The 18,645-nt window shown below is 35.0% G+C and overlaps 1 protein-coding gene across 6 annotated transcripts in view; it reads left to right on the plus strand.

The window, feature by feature from the left end:
* Positions 1 to 18,007, plus strand: part of APAF1 (apoptotic peptidase activating factor 1) — a 34,793-nt gene extending 16,786 nt beyond the window's left edge. For 3 of the 6 annotated variants that reach the window (XM_026084207.1, XM_026084210.1, XM_026084208.1), the window contains exons 14-26: positions 805 to 936; positions 2,814 to 2,939; positions 4,066 to 4,227; positions 4,492 to 4,620; positions 5,391 to 5,516; positions 5,950 to 6,069; positions 8,786 to 8,911; positions 9,277 to 9,402; positions 11,498 to 11,617; positions 11,952 to 12,077; positions 12,911 to 13,036; positions 13,857 to 14,003; positions 16,336 to 18,007. In XM_026084207.1, the coding sequence (XP_025939992.1) occupies positions 805 to 936; positions 2,814 to 2,939; positions 4,066 to 4,227; positions 4,492 to 4,620; positions 5,391 to 5,516; positions 5,950 to 6,069; positions 8,786 to 8,911; positions 9,277 to 9,402; positions 11,498 to 11,617; positions 11,952 to 12,077; positions 12,911 to 13,036; positions 13,857 to 14,003; positions 16,336 to 16,479 (1,710 nt within the window). In that variant the 3' untranslated portion in view covers positions 16,480 to 18,007. Of the gene's footprint in view, positions 1 to 804; positions 937 to 2,813; positions 2,940 to 4,065; positions 4,228 to 4,491; positions 4,621 to 5,390; positions 5,517 to 5,949; positions 6,070 to 6,241; positions 6,539 to 8,785; positions 8,912 to 9,276; positions 9,403 to 11,497; positions 11,618 to 11,951; positions 12,078 to 12,910; positions 13,037 to 13,856; positions 14,004 to 16,335 lie in introns of those variants that run through there. The other 3 variants (XM_026084211.1, XM_026084212.1, XM_026084216.1) reach the window with 3 other exon arrangements.
* The last annotated feature ends 638 nt before the right edge of the window (positions 18,008 to 18,645 follow it).

The following is an 18,645-nucleotide window of genomic DNA, read 5'->3' on the forward strand; positions in this document are numbered from 1 at the left end:
TCAAAGTAATAATTATGATTTGAATTTTAACCAACTTGAGCAGAGCCAGTTCTTTAAGCTAAAGTTGTTGTTGTTTTTTTTTTTTTTTTTAACTGTGCTAAAACTTATGTGGATAATTCACTACTTACAGTACATGTATTATCGTATGTTTCTTGAAGTGGTAATTCTATAGGTATGATGTTAACACAAGGAAAAAATGTTAACACAAGGAAAAAATGCTTAACATAACATAGGACCTGTATGAGTCCAGTCCTGTTTGTAACATGTGATGTGAATTTCTCTTGTTGGTTGCTTTTTTCATGCTGGGTTTTCCTTGGTAATTTGTAATTCCTCAGTATTATAGCAATATCTTAATGAAGTTCTAGTCTTTCTCAAATTGTCATCTGAACTAACACCCTTCTTCTCCCCCCCCCCTTCCCCCATTGTTCAAACACTCTACTGTGAAGGTTTGTAAAATTAACAGTAACCTAAAATCAAGTCTTGACAAGAATAAGTTATTTTTACTTGGTTGCAAAAACCTTGTTATACAAAACTGTGACGGTAAATATCATGTTCCAGTTGTTTGTGTTTTGAAAAGTGTATATTTCTCTCTCTCAGCTAATTGTGATAACTTGAAGTCATGGTCTTTCATTTCTAGATGTAAAGCTAAATGTACATATTTTTCTGTTCTCTTCCAAAAATTTTTTGAGGTGTGATTAAGAGCATATCAGGGTTTTACCTTTATTCCAACATAGCTTAATGATTTTTTTAATAAAATACGTTAAAAATATTTTAAAATGTTTTTCATCCTTTAATTCTGTCTAGATCTGGAATTCAAGAACAGGTCAATGTATGCATGTATATGAAGAACACTCAGAACAGGTCAATTGCTGCCAATTTAACAACAGAAGTGGTCAGTATCTTTTAGCCACCTGCTCGAATGACACTTTCATCAAAGTAAGTGGAAAAAGATGAGATTATTCTCCTACTGCTTATCGTAACAGGATAACTATTGATATACAAATGTACTTTTAACATTGTAAAATAAGCTTTTTCAGTTGGCCTGTTAGAAGAGAGATGGCAACAGATTAAGAGTATTGAATACAACTCTATAATTGGATTTCAACAAGGCAGAATGGAAGGAGTGGTTTTACCTAACAAAAGAGATTGGGCCAATCCTCTATTGGTAGGGCATAAACATGAGGGCTTTGGAAAGACTTACAGAGGATGGGATGGGAATAGTAGAATGTGGAAATGGAATATCTGATTAAAAGCGGTGTAAGAAAAATGAAGGCAGAAATTTAGGATTGAAAATATTCATAATGTAAACATTTGGATGCTGAATGCTTTAAAAAAGCCTTACATTATAGAAGTGACAGGCAGCTATGTTTTCTGATTAAGTTGTTTCAGAACAACAAACAGAAGAAGGTGAAAGCCAACAAAAAACAGTAATCAAGGCAAGAGATGTAGCAGGTTAACCACCTGGCACTGTTCAGATTGGGAGGAGGTATATTTACTTTGAAGGAGCAGAAAACAGCCAACTGAAGTCTGCATCTGAGGAAAGGGGGAAACGAATAATCAAATAAGACCTAGACTGTGGTAAATACGCGTGCAGTCTCACAGTACAGCTAACTAAATGACTAGTTAACTGGCACTGAAAATGGTGGTCCTGCTGCGCTGGCTGTACATTTCTGCCTTTGTTGCAGTGCATCTCCTGATCTTATTCTGCAGTGATACAGTTCAAGGAGCTAATCTGGCAAAAAAATCCTTTTGGTGGGATTAGTTTTCTCCTTGTTTAGTTCCCTGTACTGGCTCATTGCCTAGTTCCGGTACAAGAGAGCTGTTGGGAATACACAGTGAGGAGTAGGATGGTTGGTGGGGAAGGACTGTGTCTTCCAAGCTATGAGACTGGCTCAGCAGTAGTGTGAAATCTCATCTGAAGAATTCTGGCAAGAGCCTGTGTTTGTGTAAACTGGAGTTATAATAGAAGCTGATGTCAAGAGGGAAAGAAGAGACTTAGTTTGTGCTGACTCCTGCAGATCCCAGGAGATGCATTTGCTGTTTGAGACTGACGCTTTGGAATAGATAAATTTAGAAGGGAGCTATTCAAAGTGACCACTTTTATGTTGCAAATGTGGTTAAGATTTTAGACAGTGTTTGATATTTTCATGAGTAATAAGCATAAGAACTGAAGTATGCACCAAAAAAAAAAGTACAAGCAACTGTTCTTTCTTTGAGTTCTCAGCTAAGCAGTCAAAGCTGTTAATTATTTTTATGTTGGAGAAAGCAAAGAAATTTGAAAACTGAGAAAAGGGGAGTGAGGAGGATAGGGTTAGAAAGGCCGGGGGGGTGAGGGGGTGGGGACAGGACCAACAAGGGATGCTCTATTCACTTTATTAGTAACTGTGGTAAGGGTGATGTTCAGAGGGTCTAACACTAACTTCACAGATTTCAGTTTAAGTATTATGTGTAAGCTACATAGCTCTCAATTTCAAAATGAAAGGAAAAGGGGTAAGAGGCTTCTTTCTCAGTCTGAGGAAACTGAATAACTTTGTGCTGCTTAAGGGCCTTGTCTTCACTAAGGAAGATGCACAGAAATTTTAACTAGCTTTAGATAGTTCTGCTGTTCATAGTTTTCATGAAAGTTAGCAGATGGAAGTAAGTTGTGGGGGAGCCTGAGGCATTGCATGAAGTCTGTGAGCATGTGGGTAAAATTAAGAAAAACTTCTTAGGTTTTGGATGCCAGTGCATGATTTCGAGAAGAGCGTGAAAAGTCTGTTTTTTTTGAATAATTCATGAATATAATGATTTTTATATGTTTATTTTTCATGCAGCTTTGGGATTTGAACAGAAACTATTGTAGAAATACGATGTTTGGTCATGTAAATTCTGTCAATCATTGTAAATTTTCACCAAATGATGAATATGTTGCTAGCTGCTCAACAGATGGAACAGTAAAGGTACGCAGTGTAGCAGTGTATCTTTAAATAAACTTCTTGTTTTGATGTTTTTTTTATCAGCTCATATAAAATGCAAAATGTGTATAAGAAAACTTTGTATCTGTTTTATCAGCCTTAATGAATTAAATCTTGAAATACCAAAGTAGAACAGTCGAGCGTTGTTCCCATTTATAGCAAGAGACTTTGAAACGGCCTGTCCAATACCAGAAAGAAAATTGTCTGCAGTTGTTTAAAAAAAAAAAAAAAAAATCCTAGGTAGCCTCATTTCCAATCTCTTACTTTTCACCATCTCTCTTTTTTTCTTTTTTCTGTACTTTGTTAAGAGAACGGGGGGAGGCTTTTTGTTTTGAAACTTGTAAAAGACATGCGTGCATAACAGATTTTTGAATTAATTGAAAATTCTGTCATCTCTGAAAGTGAATCATCAGTAAGTACACTATTTTTTTATAAGTTCCATTTTAATGTACAGACTAGAAGAGAATTGGGGGTGCATGTTAGCTTTTTGCTCAAAATGTAAATATTGTCTTCATTTAAATAGTTGCTGTAATCATTTGCAATAGAACGGTACTATTTCAAAATAGCAGTTCTTAAAGCACTCTTAGCTTTCTAGATCAGGGAAAAAAGGCTGCTGTAGCTGTTGTCATTCAGAAAGAAAGAAGAGATGAAGGGAATGGAAATAAGCAGTAGATCTTTTTTGCAGATGTCTCAATGAGATTAAGGTACAAAACTAAATATATACCAGAGTTCTCATGATAAGTGGACTTAACAGTGGCAGACCAGATACCTTGGTTTTACTATTTATTTTATTCTAAAGTAGAAGATGAGACAAAATTGTAGCTGGAATTGTATAAGGAGAACAGGGTTTTCCTTATATAGGAAGAGACCCAGGGAGAGGGTTCCACCATAGAGTAATCCTAATTTTTTTTTCTAAGCCATCTAGGCTTGTGAATATTTAATGCTATTTCTTGAGCTGGGTAGCAGGAAAGTAGCAGAGGCTTTCTTGCCTGCATTTTTTTTCCCCCGTCCTTCTTCCCTAGAAGTGATTGGGAAATAACCCTCCCCTGTTGTATTCTACATCCACGCCAGTAAAAAGAGGTTTCATATGCTTCTATTTTTTTTCTTGAAGCTTTGGGAAGTGCTCTCAGCAAATGAACTGAAAACTATTGAGATAAAAGATTTCTTCAAAACTGCAGATGAGCAACCAGATGATGTGGAGATCTTAGTAAAGTGTTGCTCTTGGTCAGGAAATAGTGCCACAGTTTTGGTGGTAGCCAAAAATAAGCTTCTGGTAAGTACCTCACATTAATAATTTTCTAGAGATAGTATGTTATTATCCAGGTAGAAGTTATGAATGAAGATAATATTTTAGGCTGTTAAGTTTCAGATTCATGGTTGTAAGTGTGCTTTAAATAAAAATATGTGGGCAACCAACTTGTTAACTGGGAGAAATATTTTCTAAATTAAAAAATGTATGCTATTGGGGATTTAAACTATTTGTCTGTAGTGAAACCCTTCAAACTGGGTGCTAACTATTATAATTATGTGTTCACAGCTCTTTGATGTCAAAACAAGCGATTTATTAAAGCAAATCATTGTAAGTCATCACAGTACAATCCAATATTGTGACTTCTGTCCTGGTGATGAGTTAGTAGCAGTTGCTTTATCTCACTGTTCTGTTGAGGTAAGTGATTGCCTTTGCTAAGGCAAGCAGGACTTGTCTTACCAGACAAGACTAATTGTAATATAAAGTAAGCTATATTTGTTTTAGGAGGTGCTTTTTGCTGATGTAAAAATTAATGTAGTTGTTTTAACAGGTTTTCAATGTGCTTCATTCTTTCTCAGTTTTGTTCACTTCTAAAATATAAAATATGAATTGGGAAATGACGTGTTCAAGTTATACATTCATTTTGGGTGACAGAATTCAGGTTTACGTAAAAAGACTAGACTACTATGTTTATTTAAAGTTACCACTATCATCCTTGCAATAGAGGCCTTCCTATTTTTTAACTCAAAAAAACAAGCAAACAAAACCCCTCTCATTCTGTATACCACTACAGGATGTGTCAGTTCACCAAAGCAGAAAACAACAACTGGAATACCTTAGTCTAGCTGTGCTAGTCCTAAAGCCTGTATCTTATTTTCTGAAACCTGCTTGGTCAGTTGAACTTTTATTTTTATACCATGATTTTGTGTTTTCCTTTTGTTTTCCCTGTTTCCCACTCCCACCCCCCTCTTTTAGAAGTTATAGCAGCTAAAAAGGCAGCTGAATTTCTTTTTCTTGGCTAATAAAATGTAATAAGCAGGAACAGTAAAAGGCGACTTGTTGCATGTACGATTTCAGGGTAACAAGTAAGAAAACACTAGAGGAAAATGTAACTAGGTATCGTTCTTCTGGGTTTTGCACTCTTTTCCCTGTAAGTGTAATCTAAATCTTTCATATTTTTGTTGTAGTTATGGAATATTAAATCTTTATCAAAAGTAGCAGATTGCAGGGGACACATGAGCTGGGTTCACTGTGTGACATTTTCCCCAGATGGATCTTTATTTATGACATCCTCTGATGACCAGACGATACGGGTAAGATGACATCTCTCTTCTTTTAAAATTGTGAGGTACACACATATATGTGTGTGTATGTGTATATATGTATGTATGTGTGTGTGTTTACATATACATATGTGTACACATACATACATATACACACATATATATGTACTGCCTATTTTGAGATGAGAAGAGGCTCTCTTCTCTTAGACTTGGATTTAGCACTTAAAGATGCCAGCTCATTTTTAGAGTCTGTTTTGATTTAGAGTTCATCTAAATAAGGAATTGTCAAGTTTTTTGAAGATCATTTTGTAAGCTAGCAGATAATATTCACAACTTTCGTTATTAGATATATTTACATGTGAATGTTTAAGATAGTTTTCTATGTATTCTTATTCAGCAAGTTTTATATCTGATCTTTTGTTAAAACCTATGAAATACTAGGTTTTTTTTTTTTTTTCAACAGATTTGGGAGACAGACAAGGTGTGCAAGTCTTCTGATGCTGTACTAAAAAGTGAACTTGATGTTGTATTCCACAATGGTGAAGTGATGATTTTAGCAATTTACAATCAGCAGCATTTACAAGTAAGTTAAATTTCTCACTTTAATAATGCTTTTGCATGTTATCTGCAAATTGCAGTAGTTAAGAAGAAGTACTGAAACAGGGACAACACTGAAAGAACTGCTTGTTCATGATTTTCAACAGTTGAATCTCTAGCAGCTGACTTAATGGATGATAACGTTTTTATGTCTACAGCTAGGAACTCTGCCTAAGAAAAAAAAGAAGTTTTGAGGGAAAGTTTCCAGACTGGTGAAGGAATTGAACTTGGATGTGGAGGGGCAAAACTGTTTCTTCTTGAGGACTGGGGAGGCTGTGGGCCCTGTAAATGTGCTTAGATGTGTCCAGCAGAATGTACAGCACACACAGACCAAGCGCTACACAGCACATGTGTACTGAATGCGTCAGACTACTACTGTGTAATAGCCAAAGGAATGATCTCAAATTGGGGGAATGAAAGGTGTGAGCCTGGGTCTACCCATAGCCGAACATGGGTCTTTTTATGTCCTAAAGAAAGCATTAGTAGTGGATACACTGTTATTACTCTTTCTTCCTCCCCTCCCCGTAAACTACTAAATGCACCAGCATCCAAAATATTTTTTGCCAATCCATGATTGCAAATGTACACATTTTTTAATTATTATTATTTTTTAAGCAGGATACCCTAATATGTCAAATAATCCCCAGATTGATGGGATTTTCTTTGAAGTGAAGGCAATAAAGCTCACTCAGTTTATACTTCCACTTGACTGTAACGGTTTAAAAGCAGAAACATATTTGTTGTTGTAGAATGCTGCTTATGCAAACTGGTTGTGTGTTAAACAGCCCACCAGATGGGCAGCACCATACTTCAAGACTTTTGGCTATGGGGTAGCTATTTCAAGCATTTAGCCAAAAGCAGTGGCTGACTAGGAACAAATCCTTATTTTTCTTGAATCCAGGGAAGTCTTATTGCGGAATGTGTAGGTAGGAGAGCGCTGGAATAGATTCTGCTGCCCTGCTCTGAGAGACACTGTGCAGATAATCTGTTTGTGTAGGGTTACATCCTTTCACTTGTCTTGGCCAGAGATTAACGTCAGCTATGTAATCCTGGCTAATCCGCATGGCCAGTGCCAGTATTTCTTGTTTTAGGCATTCTTAGCATTTCCTAGGCAGCTAATAGAATGAGACCTTTCTTTCCAGAAACTTTTTTGTTTACATGTGCTTCCTGTTTATCTCTTCCTGACTATTTTCTGTACTTCCTCTTTTATTTGTTCTGCCAACAAGTTAGTTATTTCTTACTGTACCTAAAAAACTTGGAAAACAAATTTAAGTAAAATGATCCCTGAACTTTGGTATTTTGAATAGTGGAGAATATGAATGTGGAGTGGGGTGGAAATAGCTCAAGAGGCTCCAGTGAAGCTTTGGCAATAAAAGGATTTTTTTTATTAGAACCCACAGAAAGCAGTGAATGTTGAAATTAAAATTTATGTGAACATTTCAAAGACTATGTGAGAAAAGAAAAGCTGTATCTGCTGCAGTGAAGAGAGGGAACAAGCCACAGTGAATGGAGTTAAGCTGCTCCCCACAAATGAATGGATATAGGGTAGATGCTACTTTTTATCCTTCCTGTTGATCTGAACCATGATTTTTTTTTCTTTTTTTTTCTGTCTTTTTCTTCGGAGGAGGGAAAAATAAAAATGTTTCTGCTAATTGTAAAATCTGTAAAGCATTTCCAGAGCTATTTGGTGGACTATCATGTGACGGTTTAGTCCATCACTCATTTAAATTAGTAGACCTGATCTGTTTGTTTATGTATTTTTATCTATCTATTTATTTATGATTTAGTATGTTTCTATTATAGCTTTAGTTGCATGTTTTCTAGGAGAAAGATGGTCGTTATATTTGTCTGCCCTAAATACAATATTCTGACTTCTGCAGAGGTGCAGTCACCAAAGAAGCCTGTCATAGCAAGAAAATTGATTTTCACCCATAAGTGAGAAATTGACTGAAAAGACAAATTGCAGTTAGAAATTTGTACTGTAATTTAACAGGAAATCTCTACTGTTATGTCTCTTAAAAAGTGCTTCTTCTTGCATCTCTGATTTTTTTGCCATTCGTTATGTGTGTTCTCTCTGAGTCAGGGCACTAGTCACCTTTTGATGAGTAGTGCAGCATGTTTGTTTTTAACCACTTCACACTGGTATCTTTTTAAATTTAAACGTTTTGGTAAATCATTATGTTCTAAAGGTTTGGGGGGGGGGGGTTGTTGTTGTTACTTCTCCCCTGGAGAGGTGATTTGAGAGTGATACTGGGTTGAGACTTGTCTTGTGTGTGCTAATGAGTTTAAAGTCATGCTTAGAGGAGACTCTTAAAGTATTTTATGCCCCATTTGTCATGAGCTGTAAAATTTGGCAGAGTAAATTTAAGCTTGGAGCTAACTATATGGCTTTTAGAATTTTGTCTGAAATTAGGAAATAGTATGTTGAGTGATTGTTTTCAATGCTTAAATAAGCTTTAAAAAGCCTTCTGTTATTCAGATGTTTTCTTCTGCAAACTTGTATTGTTCAGAGCACATTCTACAGAGGTGATAATTACACTGACCTCTAAAGCGTTGATTTACAAAAGTAATTGATATAGATCATTCAGAGTGGGAAAACTGGCACACTGTTCTTTTCAACATTTTGAGCGCTATATTGTAGTTGTGTTTAGGTTTCAATTTTAAATTATGATATTACCCTAATCCTTGTCCTTGTGTTGCAGCTTATTAATGGAAATACAGACAGCATTATTATGCAGACAGAAGCTCAGGAATCCCTTATTTGCTGCTGTTGCTTAAGCGAAGATCTTAAATTTGCAGCATTTGGACAGGAGAATGGAACAATAAAGGTATTAAATCCTAAATTTGGTTTAAAAAACAGTAGGGAAATACATTTCTCAGTGCTACTATTAAAGAAGAAATGTTATTTGAATGGCTTCCTACAATGACATTCTTTAGTATAGTACTTTAAAGTTTTTACATTTATGAATAATGCCCAAATGACAGTGATTTAGAGGTACTGCTAATCATGTAGTTCCGCATTTCATTTTACCAAGAGCTAAGCTAATAGCTTATGTTTTTGTTTTTCCAACCCACTGATCAAGAATCATGGATTTACAATCTTTTGTTATTTTAAAAAAAAATTGCATGTTCTTCTTTTTCCATTTCCTCAAGTGTATAAAATAAGTTAATTATTGCATTCTTCATTGTAAAGATACTACAGTTGTCGGATGGGAAAGTTTTGAAAACCTTGGAGGCATACAGGACATCTGTGCAGCATTGTCAATTTACCTCTGACTGTCAGACTCTCATTTCAAGTGCTCATGATTCAGTAATACAGGTTTGGGAGATATTTAAAATCATTATATTGTAAATTATGATTTTTTTTTAATACAATAGATAATGTAAGCTCAATAAATGACTGCTGTGTTTTGTTTGGTTCCATCTTCATCCTGCCCATTTTGCCTCTTTACATTTCAGTAGTGTAGCTTGGCATTTTTGGTTCTCTTGCTACTTTAATTTGGCTTGGACTGCTGATTTAACTTGCAAATGATGCTCTAGCAAGCCATCTATTTGTCACCATGGAATAACAAATGAAATATATGTGATGAATAAGTAATTTTAACCTGTAGTCTGATAGTTTAGAAATTGCAAATTCTAAAATATTAATTTCATTACATGAAAAAATATATGTTTGTTGTCAGTGGGTATGTGGAGATTTAGGGATTTTTTTTTTTTCTTACAGATTTGTTATGGTGATGATAGGAACATCTTATCAATACATCTAAAAAACTATATTTTTTAAATAGAGTGAAGGGAGAGAAGTAACAGTGCTTCTTCTCTGGATGAGCAAAACCAAGAAGCAGCAAGTTAGAGCGCTAGATGGGAGCAAGGAACTGTAGAAACTGTAGCTTCTATTTGTACTTAGGTAATAATGAATCTTACACAATTTCTATTTTTAATGCTGTGGATGATAGAAAACCACCAACTCCTTGAGGTGGGTGAAAAGAAAAATTAATGTTCGAACAAGATAGCTCAGCAGTTCTCCTGACATCATAAGAGAAGGGTTTGGGATCTGACACGGTGTCCTTGGGCTGGTTTACACTGCTGAAAGCAATGAGGTTAAAAAAACAACAACAACTGGCCTCTGAACAGGCTGGTGTGTCCATCCTAGTACAGTACTGAATATAGATACTAGCTAGAAAGAGAATAGCTTCACTAATGTAGTATCAAATTAATAAGTTCTGCCTCTCAGCAGAGTTGACTGGCTCCAGAGAAGTTCTGGTGTGTCTATATTAGCATTTTAGCTCAGATCAAGAATGTACTTTTGAAGAGAATGTCCTTGTTATTTATGCTTACTGTGCCTTAGTCTGCACTGCAGAGCAGTTGTAGGCATGCAGACAAGACTCCTAACTAAACGAGAGCCTGTGCTTCAACCACTAATGGAGGTTCAGTCCACACAGCCAAACGTAAGCTAGTTTGAAACAAAACCTCCAAAGCATGTGGATGGTGCTCCTCAGCACCATTTGCTCAGCAAACCTGTTCCAGCTTCATTGTTCTGCCTACTTACTAATGTGCGCATAACCTATGCCGCAGCTAGTTCTGATGTTAGTGTTTTGTTGTGCCTTTACATTGAACTTGTAGATTTGAAGCTAGCTTGAGTGCCTTCACTGTGGTCGATTAGATACTATAGTTACAGCCCACTGGTTTATTGGCTTTTGGATCCCTCCTTCAGGTCTAGATACATGGGTAACTTTTTTCTCGGTCCTCAGCCCCCCCTAGTGGATAGTGCTTCAGTTAAGCCTTGAGGATTTTCGCGGGAACACCTCTAGTTACAGTTTGTTCTTTGATGCAGAAAACGTATTGATTTGGAAACCTATTAAATCATCTCTCTTCTTGAAGTCTAATAGCTTCTGTAAATACAAAGACATTTGAATTTTCAGTGAACAGTTACACTGAAATTATAAAAACACAAATCAAAATGACATTTCATTAAAAATATATTTTAGAAATATAAAGGAAAGCTAAACTAAGTATAGAAAGTATGAAGTCTGCCAGAAGACATAAGGGTATTTGTTGTAATAATCAGAAAAATTTAAGCCCAGAACATCTGAGGTGCCTAGCAAACGACTTTTTTTTTCTTTTGAAATTATCAATGAGATTTAAACATTTAATTCACTTTAGAAATCAGATTCTATGCCTATTATACGGAAAGAGTTTTACCTTTCACACTTTGCAATGATTAGTGAATTAAAACAAACTCTCCTGTAGGTTGGCTATTAAATACTACAGTATGCACGTAAAATGTAGTACCTTTTAATGAGCTGCAACCTACCTAAGAATTTTTATATCATTCCCATGGGTCAGTTAATTCATTCTTCTTAAGTTATATCCATCATAATTTTTTTTTTTAAATATTCCATCTTTTTAAATAGGTATGGAGTTGGCAGTTGAAAGAATGTGTGTTTCTAAGAGGGCACAAGGAAGCAGTCAAGGATTTTAGACTTCTGGAAAATTCAAAACTTCTTTCTTGGTCATTCGATGGAACAGTTAAGGTAAATAAAAGGCTTTGTATTGGCAAATCACAAATATATTTTAATTAATCTTTCTTTTTTTACCATTTGGTAGGTCTTGCACATTATGTTGATACACATTTGGTTGAATTGATCCTTAAGTGTAAGCTGCAGAAACTTTTAAAACTCAAATTTATCATTTTGTATTGCTTTTAAGGTGGAAATTCTTGTATCTTAGCTATGCCAATAAGTATATCGAAATGTAGATTGTATTTGGACCTTGTAGATGAACTTTATCTTGTATATGTAAGATGCAGTTGTTTAACCTTTCTGCAGTGTTACAAAAGTAACCTGTTTTTTCCCATATATCTTTTAGGTGTGGAATATCATAACTGGAAAAGCAGAAAAAGATTTTGCTTGCCATGGAGATACTGTTCTCTCCTGTGCTGTTTCACCTGATGGTAGTAAGTTTTCATCTGCTTCTGCTGACAAAACTGCAAAGGTTGGTTACTTTGTGTACAAGTGTAAACATGATGCTTTGTCCTGAAATTTGTGCTATATCTTTTTATTAGGAGGTAACCAGTGATTACCCAAATTATCCTGATGTATTTCTAATATTAAATTTCCTGTATTTGTGAACATGTTTCTAATGCTGTTAGAGATGGTCAGAATTGATTTTGAATATACCTCAAGGCTGTCCTGGTGACTTATGTACAAATGAAATGCACATTTAATGCTCAAGTAGTCCATACAGAACATTTACTTGTGTTCTTTGTATTAATTTTATTAATATCCTAATGTTCTAATTTGGAAACCTAAGTTAAAAAAATTTTCTGAAAATTTCAGTGAAAGTCTTGTTCCTAGTTTCTGGTATTATTCCTGTTCAGAAACAGAGTGAAAGTAGTGAACTGTTTAATACTCTGGGCGTGTCTTATTAGCGTTTTTAAAAATAATTATGAATTAATTGATGAATCCTCTTTCAGTGAACAATTTCATGAATTTTCTTCTAAATGAATCAGTTGCATCAAATTACATAAAAATTGCATCAGAATTTTTTCCCCTCAAAAGTATATTTGCGCTTGGTTCAGTAATTTGTAGCAAATGCATTCTTGTGTGATTCAGATAATAAAAGGAAAAAACATACAAGCTACAGTAAAACACGTGCATGCACACAGTCACACACAGGTGTATACTTGTGTGTGTGTGTGTGTACACACACATGAAGTGTGCTATACATTTGAATACTAATGCCTTCTTAGAAAGAATGGATGAAAACTTAATTGTTTTTGAAGTGTCAGTTATCTTTTTCACTCTTCTGTAATGTTTCCCATTTAGATATGGAGTTTTGAAAGTTCATCTGTTCTTCATGAGCTGAATGGTCATGAAGCCTGTGTGCGATGCTGTACTTTCTCTTCTAATAACAAATTATTAGCCACTGGAGATGACAAAGGAGAAATAAGGGTACTGCTTTAACCTTACACTTTACTTGATAATTCAATTGGTAATCAGTTCACAGACTGAAGAATTCTAGTAGTTTGTGTTCTGTATGTCTAATTCATTAGCAGTGTAGTGAATATCATTGGGAGGGAATTAACATGATGTAGCTGTGCCTGGGAAGTAGGCTTACCACAGACGTAAAGGACATTTGGAAAAGATAGTAAAGCAAGAGCTGCTTTAAAAAAAAAAAATAGTATGATGGTATGACTGGAATAGAAGTACCTCAAAAATCTAAAAGAACTGCGCAAAATAAATGCGTGAAGGCATAACCTTGGATAACCATGGGTTTTTGAACTTGTCTTATTTTCCCTGGTTTTGGTGTGTGGGATTTTGGATTATCTGTTGAGAAACTATAGTTTCTTAAAATACTTTAAATCTAGTTTTTTGGGAAAAAAGGTTTATGTAATGAATATAAAGAAAAGGAAATGTAGTGTAAGTCCCCACTAATCTACTCATTTTCTCCCCTGATACTTTGCTGCATGAATACAGGGCAGCAGTAGTTTGTAACCATATTGATGGGTTTATGTTCCATGAATTCTGAGTAACCATGATTCACATTATTTACTGCTAATTCTCCAGTGAATCGTGTGTGTAATTAAATCTTCTGTAGATGTTACAGTTGTAAGAGCAGAGTACCTTTTATGAATTATTTTGTCGCTTCAGGTAGAATGCTTATTTACAAAGGTTTTTTCTTTAATATGGAAAAACACATTTTGGCTTTCCTCAGTAGATCTTTTTATTTCTGTTAAGTTTACTTATATATACAACCTTTTCTCTTTCTTAGATTTGGTACACCTTAACAGGAGAATTACTTCACTTCTGCTCCCCAGTTACCGTAGATGAAGGGGAACCAACACATGGTGGTTGGGTAACAGACCTCTCGTTTTCTCCTGACAGTAAGGTGCTTGTGTCATCTGGAGGCTATCTTAAGGTAAACCTTAAAAATAACAAAATGTTGTAACATACATAATTAAAAGGCAATACTTGGATAATTTGAGAGGGAAATGTAAATGACTTCAAAGAAACAAATGTGAAATTTTCTACTTAGCACAGGACTGCTCCATTTTCCCAACTGTCTTGCAAATTTCACTTTTTTCTTAAATATGAAAGCCCTCTGAAAATGTATTTTAAGCAGCCTTCAAAATCCTAAGATGGAGTTTGCTTTTGAGTTCCATGTGTGCTGTTGCTCACAAAGCTCAAGATACAGTTATGGGCTTCAGATTTTTGTTAGGAAAATCTTTCATTAACATCTTTTAACACAATCATTTCTATCTGCCTTAAAATTCACTCAATTTCAGCAGCAATCATGTTCTTTATAATGAGCAGAAAAATGCTCTATTTGGCAGATTTTTTTCTTTTTTAAGATACTGAGTTTTTAATTTTTTCCTAAATAGAGATTTGGAAGAAACTGCAACTGGGAATATTCTGCCCTAAGGGTCATTCTATAAATATTCTTTGGAAAAAGGCATGCTGAAACTGAGGAACTCAGTCTTTTTCATTAGTCTTTCATTGGTTCAGACATCTCCTGGGCATATGTTTTTGGGAAGGGAAAAAGGTGGTCTGACTTTCAGTCTGTGAGTTAGTTCCTCATAACTGTAAATTTCTCATGAATTTAAATATGATTATTGTTTTCCTCATGCAATATCTATACCCTTTAGTAGAAATTTTGGGGGGTGGAACTGACAGTTGTGTCTTGCAAACTGCTGGAGACTTGTTAATTGCTGGTCAATGGTTGAGCCCTTGGACATGCTACCAGATTAATTCTTTCAAGTCAATTAGTAATCGTTTAACAAGGAGTGTTGAATTTTCTAATTTAGCACTGAAAATACATAATTTTCTTGCATTCATTTAGTATTAACACTACATGCTTCTTGTTTCCAGCTTCCTTCCGGTTTTGTCTTATGGTTACAAAGTATGATGTTGTGATGTTTCAACGAGTCAGATAAGGCTTTAGATTGTTATGAACCTCTGGGACTCAAGAAATCTATCCACTTGCTCAAAGCAGGGCTAATGTTAAATTGGGTTGCTCAGGGCCTTGCCCAGTCAAGTTTTAAGTGTCTCCAGCAGGGGCCTCTCTGGGCTCTGAGAGAAGAGCCTGACTCTCATCTCCAACCCTCTTTTTGGCACTTGAAGACAGCAGTTAGATCCTCCCCAGCCTTTTCTTCTTCAGGCTAAAAATGACAAATGAGTCATCTTATTCGTAGATGAGGTGCATTCTGCTACGTACTGTTGAGCTTGCTGTGTGAGTGGTACCCACTGGCTCAGCACCTGATCTTTTTTCCTATCAACAGCAGTTCAAGAGCTGATTAAGATATTGATTTTCTGGGTCTCCGTTGAATAACAGGCATTTTGGGAAAGGTGTTTTTAATCAGAATGCTATAGTCGTGTGTAGTTACAGAACCGCATTATGCACACAACTGTTATGTTACATATTTCATGAGATGAGTAAACTTAAAAGTAGTAATATATCATGTGCTTTTATAGATGATCTAAACTAAACTTAGTCTATTTCAATACTTTGCTGCTGCAGTCAAATGTTGCAAGAATAGATGTCGGACTTCTTTTTGGAATATTGACTACGACAAAGTAACAGCTCTGTGTTGAATTGCATTTGCTTCATGTGGTCCGTAGTTTTTGTGAGAGTAATATAAGAAAAGTGAAATAAGTGTACAGTTATGGAATAAACTGGTGGTAGAAGGTTTTCCTATGTAGCTGTTATTAGCGATTATGCTATAGTCTTAAAAAATAACATTTATAACCTAATTTAAAAAAAAAAGTCTCTGCCATTAACATAACTGTAAATGGTTTCAACTGTGAAAACGATTAATCCTTTTGTGAATCCAGCTAACCTTTTAGTTTCAATTATATTGTCTGGCAATGAGTTTCATGCATTCATTGGATTATATAAAAATACATCATCTTTTAACTTTTAGATGTGTTACAATTCACTTCTTTTGGTCATATTTTCTGACAGGGATATAGGACAGTGCCTGAATTTGATCTTACTGCTATATTTAATATTTTGCATGTTTACTTTAACTTCAGAAAGACAGAAGTTGTTCAATTTTCTTTTCGTCTGAAAGTCTTGCACCTCTAGTAATTTGTCCTTTTCTAAACCTTTTCTGTTTAAGATTGCTTGTATTTTTCTCCTTTAATTCTACTTCTTTGGGGAAAGCAGTCAATTGGACTTACCATGCTAGGCCTGTTTATATAATTTATTCTAACCTTATTTTAACTAACTGAAAGTGTATTATATTTTATAGTGGTGGAATGTAACTACTGGAGAATCCTTACAAACCTTCTACACAAATGGAACAAACCTCAAGTCAATACACGTGTCCCCTAACTTCAAAGTTTATGTGACTGTTGATAATCTTGGTATTCTTTATGTATTACAAAAGATGTGATTAATGTGTTAAACATTGCAGAGATCATGTAGCTTGCTCAATTTTTGAGCTGGAAACAAAATTCTGCTGATTATTTTTCTGGCAGTCATTAAGCTGTGAATTATATTTCAATATTGTATTCATGATGTTTTCATGTATATTTATGTATGTTTTCTCAAATGAATTTGCATTTAATCTTGTTTTTGATAGCATTATTATCAATACTTAAGTCTTGATTTGCATCTTAAGTATGTTGCTTCCAACATTGTAAGGAAATTATATTAAGATTTATTCAAATTGGGTGAAGCTAATAAACAGCAGTGGAGAAATAATAGGAATATAAAGATGGAAATTCTATTTTATACTGAGGCTGATGGCTAAACGTTCTGTAGCCATGAAAACGACTTTTTTTTTTTTTTTTTTTTTTAACTGTGTTGTGAGGCTTTTCATGTAATACAGAACGGAAAGAAACAGGGACATCCTTCATTTGAAAAATGGAACTCTAGCTATCTTGGTGCTTTAAGTTCAAAACCAGAAATCAAGTAGCTGTTCTGTTAGCAGCAGCAGTACTTTCCACTTGCAGTAAGAACCATCACGTTTCTACCCTTGTGGAGACAAAGTGCGTTGTAACACCTATGAGCCGTGCTTACTAAGAGGAACCTTTTCAGTCTCGTTTTCTCAAGGCGAAACCTGAAAGGTTGTTGGAATTGAAGTGGGAGAGATTGTGCCACATTTCCAGTCAGAGGGCTAATAGAGATAACCTAGTAAACTGAGGTAGAAAATGTTTTAAAAGGTTTATGCTGAAAAATATAGAAAGGTGTGAATTTTTAGTTGTTTTTCTTTTAGGATTAGCATTCAGTTTATACCAGGGAGGTATTTTATTTTGATCAGCTTTGTTTACATGGGATTCTCTGCACAGAGGTCTCTTGCCTGATATGTGATTCTTTTTTCTTTTTTCTTTTTTCTTTTTTCTTTTTTAAATCTATTTATAGATTCAGTATAGGGTAGAATCTTTTGACATTTTCTATTAATTATACTTAACATATCTTTTGTGAATAATTAAGTAACAATTTTTCTTAGGCGTCTAGTAAGCCTTGTTTTAGTTAATTGCCTCTCAACTACTATGAGTAACTGCACAAGCATTAATATCATGATTTTCATATTTTGCAGTTGGCAATAGAACACTTCATCTAAATACGTGATTGTAAAAAGTACATTAGCAAGTGTCTATCAATTCATAATGAAAAATAAAGTTCTCACTTTTAGTGATTATTTTCGTGTGTGAATTTCGTAAGATTTAATATTCTTAATGTTTTCCTGTTTTTTGACAATCAGCAGTTTCTTCCCCTTTTTAAACTTTTAATTCCACTGTTTTTAAGGTACTTTTGAATACGGGTCAGTATAATTACAGTACTGCTGGCAGACATATAAAGAGAAGAAATTTAACAGAAAAAAAACTTGAAACGTTTTGTATTCTAAGTGTGTGGATGTACAACATTCAATAAAGATAATCCGGGCAATGTTGGCCTACGTTATGAATCAATCTCAATTCTTGCGTGTTTGTGTGGTTTTTTTAATTTTATTGTTTTGTTTTGTTCTTTTATCAAGGTGGGAGGAAGGGGAAGTGCTACCTCTTTTTTTGCCCTAAGTAATATGTGCAGAGAAGAGTAAAAGATGGTCTGTGTGCTGCCACTCTAAATGTAATGCTGCTTTTCAATGTACATCAAAAATACTTTGAGTAAGCAATAGTATTAAATATGAAGATGGAGGGAAAACAGCATGAAGGACTCTGTTTTCCTCCATCAATGAGACACTCAAGCTCTTTGGAGTGAGTCACGTGGCAAGCCACAAAGGAAAACTGAAATCTTGGGGCATCTCCCGAAGTGTTCAGGATAAAGTTGCTTCTACTCTGTCTAGCTTGTACAGCCCTCATCACCACCCTGAATAGTTGAAGATTCAAGGACCAAGGAAGTCCTCTCAGCCACCATGTCCTTTCACTGCATAGTCTGTGCTGTCCTGTTTGCACAGGACAATGTTGGTCAGAATTTAGAGGCCCAAATAGACAAAAAGAGGATAAAAACTTCACATAAGGAGTCAGAGCAGGAAGTTGTCTTTTCTGACAATGCTATTGAGACTCTGATGATAGGAAAACCTGATTGTGGTTTAGTGAAGAAAGTGAAATTTCAA

The sequence above is a fragment of the Apteryx rowi genome, unplaced genomic scaffold, assembly GCF_003343035.1.
Source record: "Apteryx rowi isolate R43461 unplaced genomic scaffold, aptRow1 scaffold_631, whole genome shotgun sequence".
Lineage (NCBI taxonomy): Eukaryota > Metazoa > Chordata > Aves > Apterygiformes > Apterygidae > Apteryx > Apteryx rowi.